A 25,658-nucleotide genomic window follows, 5' to 3' on the forward strand; every position below is an offset into this window, starting at 1 on the left:
TTGTTATGTACAAGACAACGCTTCCTTTTGCCTCTTCAACTTTCATTTCCTGCCTTTCTCTTTTTATGTGACCAAAATTCAGTTTTTGTCTTTAATGTCTCGTTATGAAATGGCCATTTCATAAGATGTTTCACAGGCTGCGATGGGGAGGTTAGTATTTTGAGAAACTTCATATTCAATTCGATGAAGTTAATAAAAAAGAGTTAATCGATAATAATAAAAGCACATTACCACGTGGAATCAGGGCGTACTGTGATTCGTCAGGCGGGAATGGTAATTTCCGAGGTGCGCGTGAAGGCATCATCATCAGTCTCCTCGAGCCTGGGTGTGTGCGGTCAATTCAGTGTGTGAGAGAGAGAAAACACACCAGGAACACCAGTTTCCGTCTGTGCCTGTCATCTGTCACGTCGTTTGAAAACCTTTACACTTTCTTCACTGGACTGACTGAAAATGGGAAACCATCCGAGCTAGTTTCTGAAGAGGACACACATTCAGGGTGCTAAAAATCTCCAGGTTAGTTATAATGCTAGCTCCATTACTCTACTGCTTCTTCATCTTCAAGTTGACGTTAACACGCTGCTGATAGCCACAGTAAGTCAATTAATTTGGACATGGTATGGTTAATGTTAGCCATCAAATGGCGGGCAATCCAGTTGGTTATTGTCAGTATTATTGAATGCCATCGTTTAGCTTTTCAGGTAGTCCCTACCTAGCTAGCGAGCTAACGTTAGCAATTTGGGTTAGCCAATAGAGGGTCAGGGTGTCTGTTTCGATAATGCTAACACTCATTCACGGAAATAATACTTTTGTAAAGGAATGATGTGAGCCATGAGGGCGGCCAGCTGCACCAGGCAGATAACAATGAAGCGCCACTTCGGGTTGTGTTTAATATCTTTAACCGAGTTGTGAACTTGAGCTTTTCCTTCATTGCAAGTTGTGACACTGATGATTTTTGTTTTTTTTGTTGCCGGTCCAGGTTGAGTCTTCAGTCACCCCGTTTACCTGCCGTCCTTTAGAGAGGACCCGGAGCTCAGTGGACATGCAGACCTTCCTGAAAGGCCGGAGAGTCGGATACTGGCTCAGCGAGAAGAAGATGAAGAAGCTGAATTTTCAGGCCTTTGCTGACTTGTGCAGGTATTTTACTCCAACACCAATTACTCAGTCCAGAGCAGGTGTTTTTTTTTTTTAAACAACTGTCATGAATAACTTGAATTACATTCCAACATCAAACCTGCATCATTAACTACCTGTGTCACAGACTCAGCACTACCTTATAATTAGTCAATGACAAAAGGGACGGATCATCTCCTCTCCCATTTCAGCTAAAAGCCCCTTGGCACTTTTCATTTGAGTGTTCTCTTTTTGTATTTGAAATTGGCATCACTGACCTCCCTGCTTATGTCTCCTCAAGCGTTTGAAGTTGAACTAAAAAAAAAGTGCCGATGGAAACAAGGTGCAGTAAGGAGTGTTTGTAGGCAGCTGTATTGACCCATGTACAACTGGCAAAGCAGCCAAAACAGGTGCTTTTGTTGAGTCAACATCCTGAAGCATTGAACTGTCGTGGATGTATGCGTGTGTGCAGGGGGAAAAAAAGTGTTGTTAAAAAGCTCTACTCCAAGTTAACCTTTGACCCCGGCAGTATCTTACATTGATTAGATGTTCGACTAGGCCACTCCTGGGTTTCAGTCTCAAGTTGTGAGATTTTATTGTCTGCAAGAAAAAGACGATAACACGAGTTCATTCAAGGGTGTTTCTCGACAGTGGCAGGGGGTTGTTTCAGTTTACGGTCCGGAGAGGGGTAGCTGTGAGTCTTCTGTGCACGTTATCTTGTTCTAGTTTATCCATCTCCATTAGCCAAGTAAAATGTTACGTAAGGTGTTATAAAGTAGAGCATGGCTTTTCTCCACATCAATAAATGTAGACTCTCCCTCCTCCGGTTAACACTGGCATTTAATTGAGAATGTTTTAAGGGTGTGTCTGCAGCCTTATCATATTGTTGCGACATCACCCAGATACCTGTTCTGTGTGAGGGCTGTGTTTATCCGTAGATCACAAACAATGACTGGAGCTAGTCAGTGAGGGAGAATGAAAACATTTAAAAACTATCACACAAGCTGACATCATGATGAATAACTCTTTAATGGTTTTTCCACCTTTTTTTTTTTTTTTTTTTAAATGGAGAGAGAGCTGGTGCCTCTCAAAGTGACCTGGTTGAGCCAGTACAGATTACCACAGTAATCCACAAAACATTAATCTCTTCATAAACCTCCCAGTGACGCCCCCTCCACCCTCAGTGCCTCCTTCCCTGCGTCCTGCCTTTTCCCTTCTTCCTTTAGAGGACCAGAACCTCTTAAGTGTGATGGGGGAAGAGTGTGAAGTGTGTGCTTGTTATCAAAGATCAACTGATAATAAGTGCTTCATTTTATGGGAATGAGCTGCAAAGATAATATAGATGTGTTCTTATGTTTCTCCTTTGACCTTGCATGTCACGTAGCATGTTTGAAAGCAAAAGTCATTGTCCAGAGGAAGGAAAGATGAAACTAAGACAACCCTGTCAGGGTTATATAATCAACTATTTTATGAAAGGCATTTTGTCCTTTTTGGGTTCCTGACCCTTAAAGGCTGTGCCATTTTCAGTCTTTCTCTCGACACACTGTTGCACTTTAGTATCATATTATCACCAAAGCTTGGGGTAGAAAAAAAACTGAATTTTTAAAGCGTTTTTGAATTCATTCCTTGGACTCTGACTTTACTCAACAGATAGGCCGGTAATGCTTTTATGTTTTCAGAAGGACTACTCAAACATAAACCAAATGTTTCACCTTAACAGGGTGTGCCAGAGTCATACTCCAATGAACACTGAGCAGGTTTCCTCTCTCATCATGTGGCTTGCAGCTGACACTGAGAGTGTGGAGTCCGTCCTGTCTGGTGCAGCTGGACTTGAGGGCTTCCTCCTTGTCAGAACCACTTATTTACGTCTGTGCCTCATTAGCTTGCACGGCAATTTGGAGGCCTCTCACTGACTCAGATAATCTTAAATTAGTCAAATGCAACGGCCTTAAGAACAGCCATCCTGAGCGTCATTGGATACAGTGAAAATATTGTCACTTTGCTCTTTCAAGGCAAGGTTACATCATTCGAGGACGAGAGCAGCACCCACTGTTGGGTGTAGCTTTTCACCCACATCTACAGTTTAGAGCAGTGACAGGTAGAGCCAGTATTTAAAGCTGCGGTGAGTGTCAGGTTTTAATCTATTTAAATGTAAAGAAGGGATGACATTGATTTTAGGGACAGAGGGAATAGTTTGAACTGCCCAAACAGGTAAAACTGCTTTACAGTTCACCTGGTTGGCCTACTTTAGCTGTCTCTGCCTGTCTCTGTTGACATAATAACAGCCATTTATTCAAAGCATTTTACATTTTTCTTTTTGCCCATCAGCCACTCTTACAATCATTTTCAACTGTCAAGCTACGGTATGATATAATTTAATGACTAGAAGACAAACATTAGTGTGAATTAGTATCCTCATCCTGATGCAGTGATGCTTTTGAGCAGTCACATCTGTTGTGTTGCAACGAAACAGACCTCGAAGTTTGAGTTTGTTCGACACTTTTCCATATTCCTGTATGTGAAACCTCTTCCGACCCTGTTTTTCTTCCCCATTCCCCTCGTCTTCTCCTTCGTCTCCTTTAATCCGTTCGCTGTGTAACAATGTCGGAGTGCAGATGATGTCCGTATATGAGATGGGCCCAAACTAAAGGCCCCATTCACACCACATGAAACACGCCAGCTGCAGTATTAAATATCCACATTGTTGTGAAGCAGTGAATGGCTGCACGGCTGTTACCATGGGACTGTAATCTCAAAAACAACTGGGACACACAGGCTGAGCTGGACTGGATTTTTTCCTCATCATAAATTCCCACAACTGGGAGATGTTTTTTTTTTTTTTCTTGTCGTCCAGTTTTACATAGCGTCGAGTCACTTTGGATAACTTTTGGTGTTGAATGAGACGAACTTCTGTAGATCCCCTGAACCACCTCTCCTCCGGAAAGGGAGGAAGTCACCGCACCTTACATTAAAACGAAAGCACAAACCGTCAGTTGCATAAATACTGCTTTGTATTGTCAGAGATAAGGAAGACAGAGAAATCCAGGTTCCTCTTAAAGTTAAGTTCTGCACTTTCGACAACTTGTCTCTTGTAGTGGTCTGCTTGTTGCCTAGCAATTAGTTTTTATCTGAAGACTTTTTTTGTGGAAGTAGAGTATTTTCCACCTCTGGGCGGGTTTCATTCTGTTCTTTGACACAATGTTTTACTTCACTGAAGGATTTAGCTCATTTGTACCATGTTTAATACCTTGCAATTTTAAAAAAACATGTCCTGCGTCTTACAGCGCTACGCTAGTTTCTGTAAATGCTCATGTCTGTTTATCATTGATGTCTGTTAAATGTCAGTAATTGATGGCTGTCTCTTCTGTCTTTCTTTCAGGAAAAGAGGAATAGAGGTTGTCCAGGTGAGTCGTTTTTATTTGTTGTCTCTTTCGCTGCAGAAAAATGAAGCTGTCCCTTATTGTACGTATCTGATCACATCTTTGGTGACGTACCTGCTGTGTATTTGTTCGGATCTGATGAAGAAACCAAACCGTTTCACACAGTAGTGTTTGTTACCTCCTACACGCCTGATGTAGATGCTTCACAAGCTTTCTATTTTCAGTCCGCACAAATCAGTCGCTGTCTTCCGGATTAAGGCGTGCTCATTGTTAAGCTGTGATGCAACTCGACCGAGCAAAATGTTTCAACACCTGGCCTCAACTTTGTAAATTGGTCGCACGTCACACAAATCTAATTGGGGCAGTGGCTACTCATTGAGTGAGAGTGTTTGTGTGTTTGCATGCGTGGTTTAAACATTTAAAAGCAGTTAAGTATTAAAAGAGCAATATTTGTTTGAGGTATGAAAATGTTAGCTCTTTACAGATCGGTAAGTCCAGTCACTTGAAGGTTGTCTGTTTCCTTTGTAGGGATGTGATAAGGCACTCAAGATCACAGTGCTGAAGATTAAATCATGGTTTTGTTACATAAAAAATAACCAATTTATGAGTAAATATGATTCTTTTAATAAATTACTCTGACTATAAAATTTGAAAAAATCCCATGTCCTGTTCTTTCTTTATAAATATAGTAAATAATCATAATACTTTGAATACATTTGGAGGGTGTAGTGACGACCTGCATTTTCCTAGTCTTCCCCTGAGGATTGAAGTAAAGTATTCTGATAACTGAATAAAAGGGTGCATTATAGTATTATTTTGAATAAAAAGGGGCACTAATAATATATTATTAGACTTTTCTTTTTATGAAAAAATTTAGTTTTTAACAAATCATACATCACTAGCAGCCAGCATTGAAGCACAGAAAGCTTTTATAATGACACAGAATTTTCTCAACAGTTGGTTCTGTGTCCCCCTAATATTAATATTCATTCTTGTTTCTGAAATGATGAGTCATTCCAACCAGCTCTTACACATTCATCCACCGCTCAGATCCTTAAAAAACCCAGATGCATGTGTTCTGTGACTCTTAAGATCGTTTGGGCTACAGGGGTTTTCAAATCCACGTCCCCACATATGTTATTCATGTTTGCCGGGTCTTGAGCTTCGGAGCGTTGTGTAATTAGCATGCTGCATCATTTTGTTAATGCTACGTGCGTAGTTCATTAGTCTCTTGCAATGTTTTGTGCTCACCTCGCATCTACACTCCCACTTTGGAACAAGAGTCGATCCCAACGTCACTTGCTCTTTTGTTCTACAGTGATAATGTCAAACTAGAAGAGCCTAAAGCTGAAAGTGCCCGCTGTTGATCAAAAAAGAGTATTGCAATATTTTTGTTGAATTGATTTAAAATCAATCAATCATTTTTTTGATTTAAAAAAAAAAAAAAAAAAAAAAAAAAAAAGGGGATTGCGATGTATCGCTACAATCCCTAATGATGTGCGTGTAAAAAATTAAAAAAAAAGTCTTTCAGTAGTAATTCCTATCCTATTCTTAGCTTGCTTACATCGGAACATAAATGCTGCCCTTCAATCATCGTGCATTTCTCATAGTCTCTCACTCTTTGTTTTTTTTATGTCGTCTCTTTTCTTCTTGGGTATTTTTTTTTTTTTTTTTTTTTTTCTCGTTTGAGTTTTTTTTTTTTTCCCCTTGCACTTTGCTGACGACATTAGCGCACCCAGAAAGAGTCTTGTCCTGGGAATATTCCCAAAGTAAGCAGCGCTTTGTTTCCCACTCTGCATTCAGCCCCTCCTGGGAGACAGCAGATCCTCACAGACCCTCAGCGAGGGGGTTCGAGAGAAGGGCATTTGACAGCCTTTTGGACTTTTCTCATTTGTCTCTTTCAGGACCTACCTGTTGTCCATTTGAGTTTTATTTCGCTCCAACAATTCAAAACAAAAAACAAACAAAAAACAAACAAAAAACGTTGCTCATCTTTTGTTATCTGAGATGACGTTGCCAGTTCAGAGTGCTCTGTTGACTCAGACACCAGCGGTGAACTGACACCGCAGACTCAGCTGCCCGAGATGCACTCAATGCCAGTCTGTGCCTGTACTGTCATGGCTGCATCAGTGGATTGAAGATAATGGTTTCCATTGTAATGCTTTGGCCTTGATATAAATGTTTTCTCCTTTAACACTACTGAATTTTAAGCCCATCCCAGCAGCCCTCAGGCTTTTATTTTCAATTCAAAATGTCATTTTGAAATCCACTTATTTGTTGGCGTATTTATCTACATGTGTCTCCTGTTTGTCAGGTTCTGAAGGTCCTGTGATTATCTCATCTTATTTTAAGCCCAGTCATAACAGAGACCAAGTGAAAAGTACACATTGAGGCACTTGAGTCATGAAACTTAACAAAGAAGATTATTGTCATGTATTGGAAAGAACTAAAGAGAGGGATGAAGAGAGACACATTTTACCCCTAAAGCTGGTCTGGCACTACTAAAGCTTCAAAAATGGAAAATGTGTTTCATTGAAGATGGTGCTGAGCTGGAGTTTATTTATGTTTTATTTCGTTTGGTTTCATGTGGGTGGTAGTGTGGCTGAAATGTGGATTTAATGTCCTCGAGAAGGCTGAAAGACAACCTGGCTTCACATTTGACTTCTTCAGACAATTTATTCTCCTAACCTCGTCCCTGTGGTGTGACAGAGATGTCGATCCGGATGATAACAACTCAACCTTGGACGTCCAAGTAAAAATAAATAAGAATAAACCAACCCCATGATGTCAACATCATGACCTATTGGTCAACTTCCATTGCACAACAAGCTTCCCTTGTTTGTTTTTCTGTCAAAATGACAGACGTGTTGAGATAACTCTATACAAAAGCTGAAAAGGTTAGCTCATATTTGTTGTATGTTCTGTTAGTATGAATAGCTTTGTGGGGTTTGGATTCTTTGAGGAGGATAATCTGAATGTGTCATGTTTGTGTTTTGGGATTTTTTTTTTGTCTTCCAGTCTGATCTTATCCTCTCTAAATGTTCTCGCTGTGACTCATAAGAACATTTTAAATGGACTTAATAATGATGACATTTCTCGCTGTGCACTTCCATCTATAGATGTATGTTTACCACATGAGTTTAGATCCTTCAGAGGGCTGGCAGTCTTTATTATGTGTCCCTGTGTGAACAGAGCGTTTCTAAATCTGGGAGCCCCAGGGACTTAATTTTATATTCCCATTTCTGGTGTGGAAAACCCCACTACATGTACGTATGCCCATCAGGACTAACACTAACCTAACTGGAAAAGAAAAGAACCGTTTGTTCATTTGTGCCTCAGAGTAAAACATATCTTCCCCCTCTTGTAAAGTAACCCATTATCAAGCTCGCTTTGGGTTGTTTTTTTTTTTTAAAGATTCAAATCCACGGTCGATTCTTCCTCCTCCTTTGCACCAGCTCATCAATGCTGACCCTTTAGCCGCCAGCTCATCCTGCCACAGGTCCGTACATTAGCCTGTCTGTATAATAGAGCTGATGAGATTAACTCGCCGGGCTCTGCCTCGAGACGGCCAATATTCACTCTCGGAGAAAGAAGCCATCACAACGAATGGTCTACACTTGAGTGGGCGGTCCAGTGAAAGTTAGAGATACTGTTTTTATTATACGGTAAATACCGGAGAACTCACAGTTAATGTGCAGCGTGTTGCTAGAGATTGCCTCCATATTGGATCTAAGGAGGTGGGCAGAGGGGAGATTGTCTTAAGAGGGTATTTATTAGACCTCTGGTGCACAATGGAGCAAAGAAAGCTGATTGTGGCAGGTATCTTTAATTACCATACAGTGACATTTAAATAGTTTGGCCTTTGATACAGCCCAAAATGTGTCCTGGGTATGCATTGATCAGATACAATCATTTATTAGATGCAAAAAACCAATCGATTATTCAAAGCTCGCAAACATGATATTCTTGTATTGCTATGGTATCAAGACAAACTTGGTGTTTGTTGAGTCTACGTATCAGGAAGGAAAACCAGTATCTGTGAATCTCTAAATGACATTTACTTTGCTGTTGGTTTGCGCGTCAGTCCAACCTATCACAGTTGTGTTGTGTTGTGTATAAAAGGTCTTTTGTCATTTTTTACACTTCCTTCAATTCATTTCACAAAATGTCAGCTCACTGGAAAGAAGGGTGGGGGCTGTTAATATTTTAGCAGTGCAGAGTGCTGAACTTGCCGTCTCGTCTTTCATTTCTGAAGTATCATCAGCGACGTTGAATAAATCCGACACGTCGAACCACATAAAGGAAGGTTTCCCCCGTAGGAATGATTTTGAATCTGCCTTTCAAGTCACTGTAGTCGCAGTTAAACTAAAAGTATTTAGTGTTGTCAAGTAACAAAGCAACACAGGAGTTGCTTTATGAGCTTCCAGTGTAATCAGCATTGAAGACTCCAGGGAGATTGAGGAGTAGACCATTAGCCTAATGAGCTCCCAGTTTGAGCCTCCATTACGTTGTTTTGTTGCTGGAGATGCATTTTCATGTTGATCCCTCCTCATGTTGAGTCTTGTTCTTCATGTGAGGTGTGGCCATAGTTTTGTGTCAGACGCATGTTTGTCTTACACTAGCTTGTGCAGTGCTACACGACGTACCGTATAAATCATTCATCACTTGTCTGTGTGCGCTCGGGCGCCCAGTCTCTCTCCAGGCATGTCTGGCAACAAAGCAAAAGCCCGGTGAGTGGAGATCGAGCTGAGGGTGAAACGAGAGAGAGAGAGAGAGAGAGAGAGAGAGACGTGTAAAGGATAAAGCCTCACCAAACACAAGAGACTAATAACTGTAAAAGAATGAAATGGACAATCATTGTGTATTTGCCTTTCTTGAATAGGAATACGTTGTGAAGTACCAATAAGGAGTTGGTCCCTGCTGTGTGCTGTTTTTAGCTCTCCCTCGAGTAAAGCTGGGGCCCACTGTGGCGCTACATCAAAGCTGGAAATCTATTGACCTCTAATCAGCCTCTCCCTCCAGGTTCCTGCATGCTTTCTATGCCGTCCATCACCACCATGGCCCGCTGCTAGTACTCGGCCCCCACAGGGACTCATCAAAGACGTCAGTTGACATTCTTGCTTTTAGCATTTTGCAGGACATCAGTGACTTTACTGCTGGGGTTTTTTTTCTTTCTTTTTTTTTTTTTGGGACCAGCTCTAAAGAAGGGTCATGTCGACGCAGAGGGAGATGACGGCTTCATCCACTGCGTTGCGTCTTTGCTGGCGGGCGTTGACCCCCCGCGATGTTCTTGTGGAGGGGGCCAGGCTGCGGTCGGGCCCTCTGTGTTATTGTGTAAGCAAGCGATTAACGACCGTTCCGCTGGCCCCTGTCAAACGCACATTTGCTGAACAGAAAGCAGGAGCGAGCGCTTCGGCTTCCTCTGACCTTCAGTTTTATCACGCCACTATTGCTCACAGACCCAGTTATAGTCGATCCACAGGTGATCACACCGTTTTACGAGTGTTTACTTGGTACACTTGTGTAATTGAGGTCATAGCAGCTGGTTTATGTGTTTGACGGGATGTATGCTCATGCCTCTGTCACATGATTCTTGATGAACCAGTTCTGACTCATCAGAAGTCATTCACTATGATTTATGACCCGGCCTTGCTTTCTAGATTATTTAATCAAACTGGCTGTATCTGACTGAATATTTGTTCACTACATAACCATAACCAGAAATAACCTTCTGAAAGAAGTCATTGTGATAAGAGCCATGAGGTGGAAATACTGGATGTAACAGGATTTTCTAAAGAGTGTGATTACATATTTTGAGATGGGGAGGAATTATCTTTAGCAAGACACTGACTAAGTTCTTCATTTACAACATTTGAATTAGTTTTCCTGATCTTATGTCTAAATATTTACTGATTAAAGATGGGACCTGACGTGAAAATTGAAAGAGGCCCAAAGCTAACTTTCAAAGAGCCGCACTAACACTCATCCAGTTGGTTTGAACCTGAATCACGGTTTATATGGTTTATACTTTTTTTTTTTTTTTTTCCCCCAGCAGGAGTTTGTTAGTTTCTTTTGACGGAAGGGCGTGTTTCTACAGGCAGGAGGAATGGAGCGTGGAAGGAGAGCGAGATCTAACAGCGTTATGATGGGCAGAGAAAGACACGCTGTGTTGATGTAGCATAATGAGCTCTTTGGGGAATACGGCTCGTCTTGAACACTACAGGGTGTGTTGGCATTTCTTTGCATGTTGGCACACTGCTCAGACTGTATGAGCTTGTGCTCCACACACGGCAACATGACCAAGAAACGAACAGACTTCTGTTACAGCAAGCTCTTACCTTTGACCTTTTGTTCTTTATTTTGTATAAAGAACATGTATGATACCAGATTTACACTCTGTGCAGTTATTGACTTTACATGGCAAGCCCAAGGTTACACTAATTAGTCACCTCCCCATTATCACACCCCTCAATCATTAACCAGGTAATATTACCTCTGACTGTGGCTAACCCTGAACCAACTGAAGTCTCCTCCAGTTTTACAGTTCCTGCATTAATCCACACCTGTGTGACTAAGGTGTATTCAGCGCCATTGTGCGCATTGTCTGATCAACACAAAGGACAGTAGGCTCCTGCATAGCTCGGGCTTATTTGCACAGGTGATGCTGAATGTCTTTTGTCAGATCACTTGATTCCCATTAGCTTCCACATCATGACATCATTATGCAACAGCATCACTTGACCAACAAACAGCTTCTTATGAAACAGTCTTCTCAGTAAAGTTGAGTTTGGTTTCATCTGTCTCTTAAGAGTCTCTTTAGACGTAGCCTCAGGTCAAGCCGATAAGTTCTGGTGGTAATTTTATCTCAAAATATACTTTGACTCCTCTGGTGTCTCTCTGTAATTATTATGCCTAGCCGCGCACTGAAGGCTGCTTTATCTCTGTCTCCGACTGTCTGTTTTTCCTTTTACACAACCTTGTGTCTGAACTGTAGAAGGCCCTTCATTATAAAGCAACAAGAACAGTAAACAAACACATCAAACTCGTCTCTCTTTGTCGCGGAAGTAGAGGTCATCTGTGTCATTAGATAGACGCGTGATAAGAATTGGTTTTGTTAACCTCCAAATTTTCTGCCAAGAACCAACTGAACAGAAAAGTGTCCAAAAGAATAATTTGAACATAATTCAAATCAAAGTAAACATCACACTTGGGTGCTTTACAATGAGCACCAATACAGAGTGTTAGACTTCATAGATTCCCCCCCGAGGTTAGCAATGTTTTGGACCAGAGCAGCTGCTTCTGTGACTCCAGTTATGATTTCCCTCCATGCCCAACATTCATTATCCAAATCGAGTAATATTCCACGCTAGAGCACCTGATAGATCGGGTGGGAAGTTTGGCTGCTTTTAACAACGTGACTATCACATCGACCACTTTTTTTTTTTTTTTTTTTTTTTTTTTTGATTGACTTTGTATTGCCTTATTATAGAGAGAGTACAGTCTGGTCTGGTTTGAACCCCCCCGCTTGGAAGAACATAGAGCCAGTTCAAGGGGACACGCGCACTCACCACTGGGCTTCCGGCCACCACGCATTAACCACTTCTACATAAGAAAACTTTAACCACAACAGTTTGTGACCTTTTTTTTCCACCTCCCCACAAGATCGATCAGGGGGCCGAACCAGAGCACATCACTCCGGTCAGGTGTTGAATGTTCTCAAATAAACCGAAACAAAATCATGTATTTAATATCCTGTTATCAGACGGGTTGAACACAGCTCTGGGTGGAGGACTTGCATATGCTAGTTAGTCTAATAGCTGCCCGTGTGTCTATGTTTACTCAATTTAAATAAAATCCACTTATTGTTGAAGTATTGAGAGTTCAAATAGTATCATTTAAAACTTGTTTTTTTTATTGCAACTCTTTAAGTTTAGCAGGACAGATTTTTAGATTTATATCAAATTCAGCTACTAGTGACGTTCTGTATTTCTGCTCATAACCTTTGGGAATGTGACGAGATTAGGATCTCTCCTCTGTGTTGTGTTGTGTGTTTTTTTTTGTGTGGGCAAGCTGTGACCCACATAAGTGTTATCAAACCTGGAGACCTACTTCTGATACTTGCTGTGATCTACTTGGCTCTTGCAGTCAGTGTTTTCAGCTGCTCTAAACTTCAAACAAATGCTAATGTGCAGTTTTCTCAGGGACTGTCGACTGACAATTGTACTGCTACAAGACGATTGAGAAAAATATTGTGTTCTCCTTTTTAAAGGATTGAATATTGATGAGAAATTCTGGGCTGCTCTGAAATAAGAGATGTCGTGACTGAATGCGGAAGTCAATCATTTCTCAGTCTTGATAAATGAATACCTGCGATATCCTGTCTGCATAACAACCTTTGACCCAAGTCTGTTCTCTTCTCCTCAGCTGGACCTCAGCCAGCCTCTGGAGGAGCAAGGACCTCTGGACGTCATCATCCACAAATTGACCGACCTCATCCTGGAGGCGGACCAGAATGATTCCCAGGCTGTGCTGCTGGTGCAAAGAGTACAGGTACGCTCCTTCTTTGTCTGCCCTCCAGTAAAAGTAGGGCAAGTGCAAATGATCGTGGCGGCTTATTTGAAACACAACCCCCTCAACGTTTCTAAGGTTACACGACTGATGTGCGAAGGTGTGTACGAGAACTATCTTAACATTTTTGACCAGTAATGTCTAAGTACTGAAGTTTGTCATGACCTTCATTCATAAATATGTGAATAAAAGGTTCTATTTCCATGGGACACTTTACTGTTTAGTTTTCCTCTTACAAAGCTTATAATAGTTGTTGCATATTTCAAATGGCATTGTTCAAATGAATTAAGATGACGTCACACAGCTCATTTAAATGGACGAGTGATCAAACGGCACACATGATATAAACTATTTGCTAAGCTCTTCTGATCTAGTTTAAATAATGACATTAAAGGTATAGAAGCTGGATTTATTTTTAATCAATCCATTTTTATTTGTATAGCTCGATTTCACAGCAAATGTTATCCCAAGACACTTAAAAGACCTTACTCATTGTCATATCGCCTGCAAAGACCCAACATTAATCAACAATTAGCAAAGTTTGAGTGGCGTGCAAAACTTCCTTAAGAGGCCGAACGGGACTCATGATGAACAGCCGTCTGCTAAAACTGTGCTGGGCTCGGAAAGTGAGGGGGGGGTGTAGACAAACATAGAAACAACAACAATGAACAGGATAGATTTATAACTACAATGTCAGTAATAATGATACGATACGACATGATGCACTTTATTATCCCCTTGAGGAAATTTGACTTGGACTCAAAGTTGTGCCAGACATGAAGCTGCTTCCACTAGAGTCAATTTAAAAAAAAAAATCTTCAACATGTTCACAGAAAGGCAGCAGTCGCAGCTTATGAATCTAATTTTAAGGTTGGCAACTGTAATGTCGATGAAGCTGGGAGGACTGTGTATTCGAAATAAAGAGGTTGAAGTTCAGCTCAGAGATTTACTGTAATAATTGTAAAAATGATAATGATGTAAGGCTAGCCGTCCACGGCAACTATCCAGAGGAAGCTGCGAGACAATGGAGCTCAGGAGCTCCCAGGACGATGGATGGTTCGTGACTTAAAGGTTACATGAAGATTTACAGATCATATGTCATGGTTATTATAATGCTGTCCTCCGAGTCTGCTGTGTACCTCACCACCTGTGTGCAGGCCTCACTGAGCGGACTCGGTAGAAAACAGTCATCTTCCTCCAGCGTTGACTGTAGTTTGAGGTTGGGCCAAGTTTCAGCTGCTCAATCAACAGCTCAGCTTTGTGGCTCAGACATGTTTGTACTTCTTGCGTTCGAGCTATTTACCTGAACACCGCTGTCATCTGTGATTACATTTTTGCTAAGATTTAGCCACTGGCTTACTTCTCTTCTAACACAGCTGTGATCATAAATACGCCTTTGTTGTGGTGAAGGGAAAAAGCCTTCCTCTCTAAATACCTCCTTCTTTAAAACAAAACGTCAGGCTGGGATGCTGCCTGGTGATTCAGTGGAGTGAGCCATGTGCACAGACCTCTGACAAATATCAGCAGCATAAACATGGCTACATTGGTTAGCATCATATTGTTCATTAGTATTCGGGGACTAAATTAGTTGGCAGGTGTTTTGTTTTTTTTTATCTTCGGTGATCTCTTTTTTATTATTTTTCGTGGACATCATGCTGTAGATTAAATTCTAGTTTCTGATCAACAGTTGATCATCCTCCTGATGTGATTAAGCAAACCTGTGTCTTAAAAATGCTCAACTTTCAGCTTTCACGTTTGTGTCATTACAGAAAAGACTTTCCAACCAATACTTTAGACCTGATCCTCTGCTGAAGATCCCTGACTGTTCTTATAGAAACTGTCTGGGTATACAAGCTGGAAATATGCATCCCCCTTCTTTAATACAGTGTTGATCACCACCTGTCTGAGTTTAAGTGCATTTAATTTTCTGAGATTTATAAGTTGGCACGTGACAGCTCTTATCAGCAGAGTATTCCTTAAAAAATCCTGAATTATTTGTTTGGATTTACATTTTTGGTGGCAGCATGCTGACTGGCTTTGATCAGGGCTCCCTGTTAGGTCCCCGTGAGTCCTACAGGATGGTCCTCTGTGTCGAGCCGAAGGCATTGTTTACATGCTGCATGCGTCAGCATGTGCGTGTATAATAATAGACGGTCACTAATCGGGCCTTTGATTCCGGGCAGCATGTTCGCTTGATGTCTGACTTTGCTGTGTGTGTGTGTGTTTAGCATCGTGCAAACATGTGTGACAGTGGTGTGTGTGGGCCAACCAGCTCCACCTGTGAAATGGCTCTGAAGGAGCGGCTGGCAGAGAACTCCACGGAGCAGAGATGGGAATGTGGCAGAGTGGGGGGGGGGGGCATCAGGAGTGGAGAGGAGTTATGTAAAACAGCAAACCTCACGCTGACCCAACAGCCGACCATGCAGAGATGGAGTGATGTAACCTACACAGACCCGCTGGCATACATCTCATGCTCTCTCTAGCACACAGATAAACACAAACGCACACTTATTCAGTGTGAGGCCTGTTGACCCTTCAACTTAGTGTTTGTATTTGGAGGTTACTCACTTCTACTATGGGTTTGCTTCACATTTCTAATCTGCATGGATGGATTTGTGTTGTGGCAAAGTGTTGATCCGATGATCCTGGTGTCCAAACCATTTCAGAAAATTAACATTAATGTCATCCTACACACACAGAAGTGTCCTCAGATCAAAAAAATATCCCACAAACAGTTCAACAGTTGAAGGAAAAGAATCTGGTCTGCATTAAAAGACACGGAAAGCGTACCAAACGTATCCAAACAAAATGTCAATACAATATCCCTCTGTGTTTCAGGACTACATCGATGCTCACCCTGAGACCATTGTCCTGGACCCCCTTCCAGCTATCCGGACTCTGCTGGACCGCTGCAAGTCCTACCAGCTCATCCACAGGATAGAAAGCTGTATGCAAGGTAAAATGTTTAGATGTGCTTCAGGTCACACTAACTTCTAAAGGAGAGACGGAAAGGTTGCTAAGTTGCCACGTGTGTGTGTGTGTGTGTGTGTGTGTTCACCTCTCCATGAAAGTGAAACAGTTCTGTGTGTTCACAGAGAGTTTAACATTTATGACGCAACAAAACGTTGCGGTGAACCTCGAAGGGAAAAGGAAAGTGTTACATTTGGTAAAACTGGCATTCATTCAGTTTGAATCTAAAGTATGGTGCCACTAAATCACCAAATGCTCCTCACCAATCAAGCTCTCAGTTTCAGCTTTTGGGTAAAGGACATCTATCTGTTTTTTATGCCGTCTCATTGAACAGACCAGTGAAAAATTAGTACCTAACTAGTAGTAGTAACGATCATGGGTTACAATAAAATGTGGTCATCACTCAGCAGAAGCCCTTTTATTGATGTTGCATTTCTCATAACGCTGATTTATTTTTTTATTTTTTTTCCTGGTAGTTTGTTGACCTTATTAAATATTTTTTTTACTAACATAGTCAGACAAAAAAAGAACAGCCGAGCACGATGTGTTCCAATTCAGCAGTGCTGCAGCTCCAAAGTGTCTGAAAAGTTGAATAAATCTACATTTTGTCAGGTTAAATAAAGATAAGTTTCATGTTTTCCATTTCCTAGTTGCATCTGTACCTGTGTTGTGTTTTCATCTTTGCCCACTGAACGAAAGCCTGCTAATATCAGAGTCGGTACACAGCGTGTCATTGGTTCAAAGTCATCTGTTCCTCTCTCTCTCTTTTTTCTTTTTTTCCCCTCAATTTTACATAAAAGCAGAACTTGTCTTAAATGATAAAGGAACTGTTACTTCATGGACGCTGCCTTCTGCAGATTCTGTCTTTCCTCTTCACCTCCAGAGGGGACGAACACATAACATATGACAGCGCTGTCATTTCTCACTTGAGTTATTTTACACCGTGCTTCCGAGCAGATGTTAGATTCTTGTCGCTTGAGCTCTACGCTGATGCCGTGATTTCTCTCCTCTCTCTTTTTATGCAACAGAGTCTCCATTTCCTTCTCTGTCTGAACAATATATCTCCTCACCTCTTCAATTTTTCTCTCTGAAAGATCAGGAAGCTGCCCTCGAGTCTGTCCAGGAACACCTTCCTGTGTGGCTGATCCCATAACCTCATCAGCAGACAGTGTCTTTTGACTCGAGGCAGAGAAATGTAATGATGGCAGGCAGGAGCACATTCTCTACCCACACACTGTAAACACACCTGTGACTCATCCGCATTTCCACATTTCCTTTACGCCGTACATGGCAAGGAACATAAACCTTTTAGGTATGACTTCAGAGGGACTCTGCGTGGAGCTGGTGTCAGAGCAGCGGATCAGAGGCGTTTTTCAGCATGTCGCCCGTCTCATTAGTTTCCTGAAATAGAACCGCAAGAAGACGTCTTTTTATCCAAACAGACATGATGGCTCTTGCGTAACCAAGTATAAGCTGCATCACTTACTGTCTTACTGTGTATTCAGTTTGAGGGGGGTTTGGCTCACTGGCTGCATTTAAAGGACACTTTCTTTTTTTCTTTTTTTTCCTTTCTCCACTCCATTAATGCAAGTGGGGCTCTCTGTGCTCACTTAAGCCTGCATACCAAACCTCACTGACAATTGTGGTTGGTTGAGACGCAAGAATGGAGTGTAAGACATTATAATCCTACACCACACCACGGTGATTGTAGGAAGAAAAAAAATAGGGGGAGCATGTGACGAAGGATAAGTGCACTTATCGACTAAGAGAACTCGGTTCAGGTCGCTGTAAGTTTCAGCTCATAGGACTTGTTGTGCATGTCCCTAGTAATTAGCACTTCCTGGTTTTGATTGGGAAGAGAGGAGTAGGAGAAGAAGAGGGGAGGAGGTGAAAGGAGAAGGGGGGAAAGCAGAGGAATTAAGGGAGAGGATAGTTGGAGAGTGTGGAAAAGGCTTTCTTGGGCACACTGCTACTTCCTTCTCCTCATCAACTGAGACCAACGAGTCCTGGAGCAAACTGCCAAGGCAACCCAGAGCCTCTCTTTCCTAAGAGGCCGTGGAGAGGCTGCCATGCTCCGCAGTCTGCCTGACTCAGAATAGAAGTCAATAGGAGGAAACACTTGAGATGCGCTTGTGCTTTCTCTGGAAAAAAGCAAATGTTATTTTATCACTCGAGTGGTGTCTTAATGCTAAATGCCCCCTAGTGTCAGAACACTGAGATGCTCTTTTCCTATTTGTTTAAATGGATTTTAACTTCAGTACAAGTACCCAGTGTTATGTTGGAGATGATTTAAAGTTATGCTCTCAGGGATTTATTCCCAGCTCTGTTGTCTGACTTGTTTCCTTTGTGATCTAGAGCAAGGTAACTGTTTATGTTAGTCAGCTGAATCTCCCTGTTCCTGTGTATGCTTCATTTTGATATGTTGGACTGTTTTTATAGACAGAAACCGTCGTCAAGTCAGCTCTCCTATAAAAATGAAAGCCCCTCTTGATGGCGAAAGCTTATTCCTGCCAAGCTCAGGATAAAACGACCGGAATAAAGTGGGATCAAACTGAAACCTTCCTGGTTTATTCTGTGAGGACAAAAGACTGCTCCAAGTGTTCGCTTTCATCCTCAATCCTGCGAGACCCACCAAACCATTGTCCCATTTATGCACGTCATCGAAATCTAATCAAAGTTTAAACGTGAGAAAGACGAACCTTGAGACCCTTTTGGACCCCAAACGCTCGCACAAGTTCATGCAGGAAGGATCACCCAGCTTAAATAAAGAGTTCTGTGTAATCATTAAAGGGTTAAATAACTCAATCAGTCAGTAAAGGAGTCACCTTTTGTAAAGGAAACAAAAAGCTTTTTCAAATGTAAGACTAGTCATTTGAGCACAAGCTCATTATTTCAAATTGTTTAAGTCAAGAGAGAGGTGAATTTAAATGATCAAAAATCCTGCTCTCCCCCCCCCCTCCTGGGACGGGGGAAGTGTTGTGAGCAGTGAGGGAGAGGATGCTGGGGTTTCTAGGAAACAAGCTCTAAATAGCAACAGGCGAGTTCAGCCTTCCACCTCAACAGAAAGCGCTCCTTTACCCCTTTTTCTCTCCGGCCTGTTGAGGAAATCATTTGTCTGTAAGTTTGTAGATTTTCGCTTGCATGCGTGTGATGTAGCAGAGCAGGCGAATAAGGAAATGCAGCGAGCGTATGTTAAGAAGAGACAAGAGGATGAAACAACAAAGCCTGCGTGACTGGATAATGACATTTGAAAGCAACTTATCGCAGAGTCCTGTAAACGTCGTCCAGGGCTCCGCCGGGTCTGCTGCAAGCACGCAGTGTTTAGACAGAGCCGAAGATTGATCCTCCCTACCCGTCCCTCCAACCCCATTATCCCTAAAATGTCCACCAGAGCCAAGCATGCACACTATTACAAACTTGGCCACCCTCTCGTACCCACCATTCCCTGCTCTCTCTATTATAAATCCTTAACTTAGAGCTTGACGTGCTTTCTGCTTGACGAGCTTTAGCTCTATTGATGTTTTAATCTTTTTTTTTTTTTTTTTTTTTTTTTTCTTTGACAAAATTTAGCGCCATCAGTCTTTGGGAACATGGTGATGTAATAGGGACATTTTCCCTTCAGGACAGTTTTTTTGAAAGACATTATGTTGCTATTCCTGTCCTGGTAAAATAACAGCACGCTGACGAACGTGAAGCTGCAGCCAGTGCAGAGATGACTGATGGGTAACCCTGCAGGCTTCCCGCTCTCTAAAGTGACTGGTTGCAGAGCCAACACTGGATCAGACCCAGCTGTGCGATGAAAGGTTACAGAGCTCAGAACAAGTATCTGCCTGTGAGAGAGAATAGAGCTATTCTGTCGTCTGTCATGTAACGGCAGTAGACCTACAGCCTCTGTACATGGGGCGCGACCTAACCACTAGGCCATCTGCACCCCCAATTTTTTCCTTTTTTTATTAATAGATAAAATAGTTCATTTAATAAACTACATTTTGTACGCAGACAATTGAGCCAGATCTTCTGAACCATTTTAAAAAGAGGTCAATCTCAATAACTCACTTCACTCGTGCTGGGGTAGGGTGAGGCCTTGCCTTTCTCACTTGGTTATATTTATTCAGCGACATGGCGAACAATTCCTTTTTTTTGTTTTGTTTTATGATTGAAAGACACTGGAATACCCAAAATGTAATTTGAAGAAATACAACTTTACTAAAATACATGAAAGAAAGGCAACCTGTGAAACCGACGAGTGACTTTTACGTATTATTATTATACAGCTTCGAAAGATAGCCAAAAGTACAACCACTGTTTCTATTCACCTGACCATCATGCAGCCTTATGACACGTGACTCAGCCTTATCCCAGCAGATGTGGCTGATTTGAATGAGGACCAGTTAAACTTAAGTTCACTTAAAAAGTTTGTGTTGAGCTTTTTAAGTCACTTTCTCTTCATGGTGGACTTCTCCTAAAGTTAAATGTCTCCGCACTTTGTGGCTGCGGTGCTGGCTGTAGGCGAGCGTGGGGCCCGATGTATAGCCCAAGTTCAACACTCAGCAGGAGACTAAATGCAGGCAAACGAGATTCCCCTGACCTCAGCAATAGCTGGTGCAGAGAGCACTGCCGCGGTTACGGCCCGGCAGCACACAAAGGCCGGCATGTTCCTATTGTGTTTTTGTCACTAGCAATTTGCCAGCTCTTGGTTTGGGCCTCTCGCTGATTTCCTGTGGCGATATCTCCATCCAGCTGCCTTATCAGCCGCACATACCTACTGGAGAGGGGAAATTACAGGAGGCAGAACGTTAATATATAGATGCATTCTGAGCCCTGATATGGAGAAGTGCGATGGCGCTGCAGGATGTTTGTTATTTTCTGTCTTATCGGAACTGACCAACCTGCTGCAACAGGATGTGATGTTAGCAAACATGATGTGATGTAAAAACATGGTGGATGTGGAAGTATGTCTTTATATTTTACAAAAGGTCGGCGCAGGGTTTCTTTGTTTTCTTTGCACCTGTATTGTGTGCTGGCGTCAGTCAGGCGATGTATCAGATGACTCTGTGAGCTCCTTCAGCGTATCTCGACTCGTCTTTAGTTCCTCTCAAGATTGTGGGTCGTCCTGTATTTCAGCATTTTGTGCGTTTGTGAGGAGGAGCAGAAGGGCCTGGCAGCGTTCAGCTTTATTTATTTGGACAGTCCTTTTTTTCCCCCTCCAGCCTCTAAAGACCTCTGTGGTTTTTTTAGATATTTGTAACAAAGGACAAACACATTCATGATAACAGCAGCATTAAGTAAAAATGAGGAGCGTGTGCATTTGTGATGCACTCCTCTACTCCTCATGTCAAACAAGTCTTTAGTGTTGTCGCTCAAACTCCAACAGGCTGTGCTGCCCTTCATTTCCTCTCTAAGTGGGCTATGGATGACAACAGAAGCATTGCTGCGAGTGCTGCTATTTCTGGAGATAAAAAGTCTCCGTAATGCTTCAGCTATCGCAGGCAGCTGAGACATAGATCACACGGGAACATAAAGCTGCTCACCAGGAAGCAGAGGCTGACAAATGAAACCTGTTTATAATGTCACAGGATTTAATGTTTTCAAAACGGAGGCCATAACTGTACAAAGTATGAAATGTAACCGCATGTACATGAATCAGTTTGGATTGTTTAGAAAATACACTCATTGTTTGTGTAACTGAGAATTTAGTCTTTTAGAGTTTTTACCAGTTGGTCAATTTTTAAAATAATAATAAAAAAAAAAAGAAATGGCTTGACCATGTCTCTTTATGTTTTAGGGAAGGATTTGGACATTCTTAAAAAAGTTTTATGTACCAAGTGATCTACATTTTTTATAATTAAAATAACATTTTGTTAAAATAGTCACACTCAACTCTATCAATGTCTGTTTTTCTTTTATCAGATGAGAGGATTTGCTCTCCTCCATTCATGGTCCTCAACACAGACTGCAGCTCCGATGTGCTGGAGCAGATCAAGAGGCAAGGACTCACATTCCCCTTTAGTAAGTTTTTTTTTTTTAATTATTATTATTATTTTTATTCAGATGCCAATTAACTTTGTAATGCCTTATTTGGACCAAATCCTTTGATGCTTAACGCCATTTGTTCTTATGTATTCACAATTCTGTATTCACCGTCAGTGTCAGACGGAGCCTTCGGGTAAAATGTTTGCTTGTCGGCGTTGTTCAGAGTTCCCCTGACCTTGCTAAGTTCTTCACACCTTTATTTCTTCCTCAGTTTGCAAAACACGAGTGGCTCATGGAACCAACTCTCACGAGGTAAGAGGTCACTCGCACCCTCCACAGTTGGTTTTGTGCAAACATTAACACTTGTACCGCCCCAGGATTGTCATTCATCTCAAGTCCAAACAAATAAAGAGAATCAGATAAAGTGCAGCACCTTTGTTTATTCTTGTGTCAGCAGAAATCAATACCACTGTCAGCCTGGCCAAATATTCCTCATTCCTCCACACTCACTGCTTTCAATAACTTCCCTGAACTTGGCTCTGACAGTGCCTTTTTTTTTTTAATAGCTTTTAAAAGTTTGTAAGACAGACTGTCCTGTGTAAATCTGTCCACAGATGGCCATTATCTTCAGCGAAGAGGACCTGAAGGACGTAAAGCCTCCCTGTGTGATCCAGAGCTTCATCAACCACAACGCAGTGCTCTACAAGGTGTTTGTGGTGGGAGACTCGTACACTGTGGTGGAAAGACCCTCACTGAAGAACTTCCCTGCTGGACCTGCGGGTGAGGAAACGGGCAGACACTACGCAGACTGTACGAGTTGCAAGGCTTTTCTAAATTCCTCCATAAAAGTGCTCATAAAAAGGCTTTATAGTCTCTGTGATTGGACCTTTTAAGGGATGCAGTAGAGTTGGTACAGGCTGTTGGAAAATACAGATGTCAGAAACCTTACCCATAATGCCACTTTGAATGCAGGGTCGTCCTCTTACACAAATTACTACAGTATTTGCATGAGTTACAGTTTAAGGCCATCATGCAAACTGGTGTCCAGCCATCGGTGTAGCTGTCTGCTTTGTGTGACATTGCGGAGAGAACGGTTGCTTTCATCCTGGAATGATTAGATCAGTGTACTCAGGAGGTATACATCGTGTAATCAATAGGTGGGGAAGCACGGTTTGGGTGAAAGATTGAGTTGTGAGGACTAAGAGAGGTGGGGTCAATGTTTGGGGAGAACTTTTAAAGATGAGTGTAAGACAATGAGTTTCCTTTCCAGCCTTCCTTCCCCAAATTTTCCTCCAGCCAGGAATGAACGAGATCATCTGCCCAACACTTCATTATCACATTATGATTACAACCCTCTGAGGAGTATCTTTTGGACTGTTCAAAATCTCTTTTTCCCTCCACTCCTATCATCTCTTCCTTCCCTCTAACACTCTTTAATGTAAATCATTTCAGTAATAAGAAATAAAAAAGGGGCCATAAATGATGCAACTTAGATATGTCACTTTTGTCACAGCTTCAAATGAAATCTTTAATAACGTTGTTCTGACTCTGAGGGTTCAATGTTCAAATACTTTACACCACAGGGGTTAGTTAGTTTAAAGTCTGTTTCTTTGGGGGGGGTTTTAACAAGAGGTGAAAGTTGTGAATAAAGGAAAAGCGCTAACCCCAGTGAGCTCATTGTGCTGTGTAACCAGTTGAGCTTTACTGCCACCTAGTGCCTAAATCAAGAAATGTTTAAAGTCAAAGAAAGCAAAGTGTCATCAGAGCTCCTTAAAATTCCACTAACTCTTTTTCTCTTTCCTTTTCAGACAGGGAAGCCATTTTTTTCAACAGCCACAATGTTTCCAAACCTGAGTCGTCCTCAGACTTAACCACAGTACGTCCAAAGAGTCATTGACTTCCACCCCATTTGATATTTTTAGTTCTTTATTGACTAATAAATGCTAATATTTTATACCAGAGAGAGAATTTGGAGGGAGTGTCGCAGCCACCCAGTGATGATGTCATCAGAGAGTTGTCCAGGTCACTGCGGGAGGCGCTGGGCGTGTCCCTGTTTGGTATTGACGTCATCATCAACAACCAAACGGGCCAACACGCCGTCATCGACGTCAATGCATTCCCTGGTAGGTACAGCCGTACCAGCACGATTGTTTTGTCCATTTTTACTTGAACTCAACGGTAAGATTCACTTTTCCGGAAGCTTTCAGAAGTATTAATTTATGAGTGGGCCTCTATTCTCAGGTTATGAGGGCGTCCCAGAGTTTTTCAATGACCTCCTGAACCACATCACCAGCGTCCTTCAGAGCCACAACCCAGAGTTCGCCCCCTCCAGCGAGCAGCCCAAAGCGCTGCCGGTAAACACCACGGTACCTAACGCTGCCCCTCCGGCCCCAGGCTGCTGCGGCATGCTGGGAAAAGAGGCCAGTGGCAGCCCATGGATAGTAGAGGGAGACGGAGGCCTGAAGGGCCAACGTCAGAGACTGGGCTGCAACTCGGCCATGTCCCCCAACTTCCAGCAGCACTGTGCACTGTCCACGATAGCTACCAAGGCTTCTTCCCAGTGACTGACCCCCCCACACACACACAAACACACACATACACACACACACTCCGTTTGACCTGAACAAAAAAACGGATGATAATGGTGACAATAATAATGAATAATAATCATAATAATTATGATGTTAATGATTATAATATATCTAATCAGAAAGAGAACCTTTTCCTATATAGTTACTGAAATGGTGGTGATTGGGTGTACGCTTTTTTTCTCTCTGCCTTTTTGTATTATTGGTTTAGTCTAACCAGACTTAACAGTACTGTAATGTGAACTTTTGGGAACTTTGCCTAATAGCTGATTTTATTTTTCTCTCTTATGTGAGTTCTTTGTGATTAAAGGGTCCAGATGAGAGAGCCAATCAGGACTGGAGAAAGATGTGCAATGTATGATCCGTTGTTTCTCTGACAAACGCATAATGAACGCACAGGTAGGCTTCGGTTTGCCTGTGGTATGCGTTTGTTTTCAGTCAGTCACCGCGACTCCTCTGCACAAAGTGAAGAGGGGGGGGGAAGGTGGCTTGATAGTTGAACACTACTCCACAGATCCCAGGCTGCTATGTGACAGTGGCCAAGTGATGATAGAGGACAATGAGTCTAAAAATGAATGACAAGCTAGTTTGAGGTTTTGTTAGTTTGAACAAACAGGTAAAATGTTTACTGCTCCGAGTGCCATCAGATTCACTTCAAGTGTAGAAAGAACGCCTGAAAGGAAAAAAAAAACAAACCATCACCTTCAAAGGTTGAACAGAAGAAAGATTATCTCCATGACCATGTGACCAAGTTTTGTCTTTGAAATGATGATTGTTGCATCACTGTTTGTAGGTCTTTGAGTTTGCTACCGTGCGACTGATGTTAGGTGTTAAACAAATCAAACTGTGTTCTTGTTTGAGTCACTCCAGTGCAGGAAGACGAGGATTGCATTCCTTTTTGTGTTTGTGGATGTTTTCCTGAAAATTCCATGATCTCTTTTTCAGAATTCCGGTGAGATTTTTGTCTGATTTCTCTGATCATATGGTTGTTTGATCTCCTTAAACAGACTTCCTCACGTGTTGTTGGTGATTGTCTCGGTGATTTGAGCAAATATTCTCCTGAGGCCGA

The 25,658-nt window shown here is 42.0% G+C and overlaps 1 protein-coding gene across 1 annotated transcript; it reads left to right on the forward strand.

Moving 5' to 3' along the window:
- The first annotated feature begins 254 nt into the window (after positions 1–254).
- Positions 255–25,284, forward strand: LOC306840692 (inositol-tetrakisphosphate 1-kinase-like). The gene is made up of 11 exons (XM_079370138.1): positions 255–513; positions 977–1,134; positions 4,490–4,514; positions 12,915–13,040; positions 15,897–16,014; positions 21,939–22,037; positions 22,273–22,313; positions 22,616–22,781; positions 23,810–23,877; positions 23,962–24,124; positions 24,243–25,284. The coding sequence occupies exons 2-11, from the start codon at positions 1,040–1,042 to the stop codon at positions 24,563–24,565; spliced, it is 1,224 nt and encodes a 407-aa protein (XP_079226264.1). The 5' UTR covers positions 255–513; positions 977–1,039; the 3' UTR covers positions 24,566–25,284.
- The last annotated feature ends 374 nt before the right edge of the window (positions 25,285–25,658 follow it).

This window comes from Symphodus melops, assembly GCF_947650265.1.
Source record: "Symphodus melops genome assembly, chromosome: 19".
In the NCBI taxonomy this organism is placed as follows: Eukaryota; Metazoa; Chordata; class Actinopteri; order Labriformes; family Labridae; genus Symphodus; species Symphodus melops.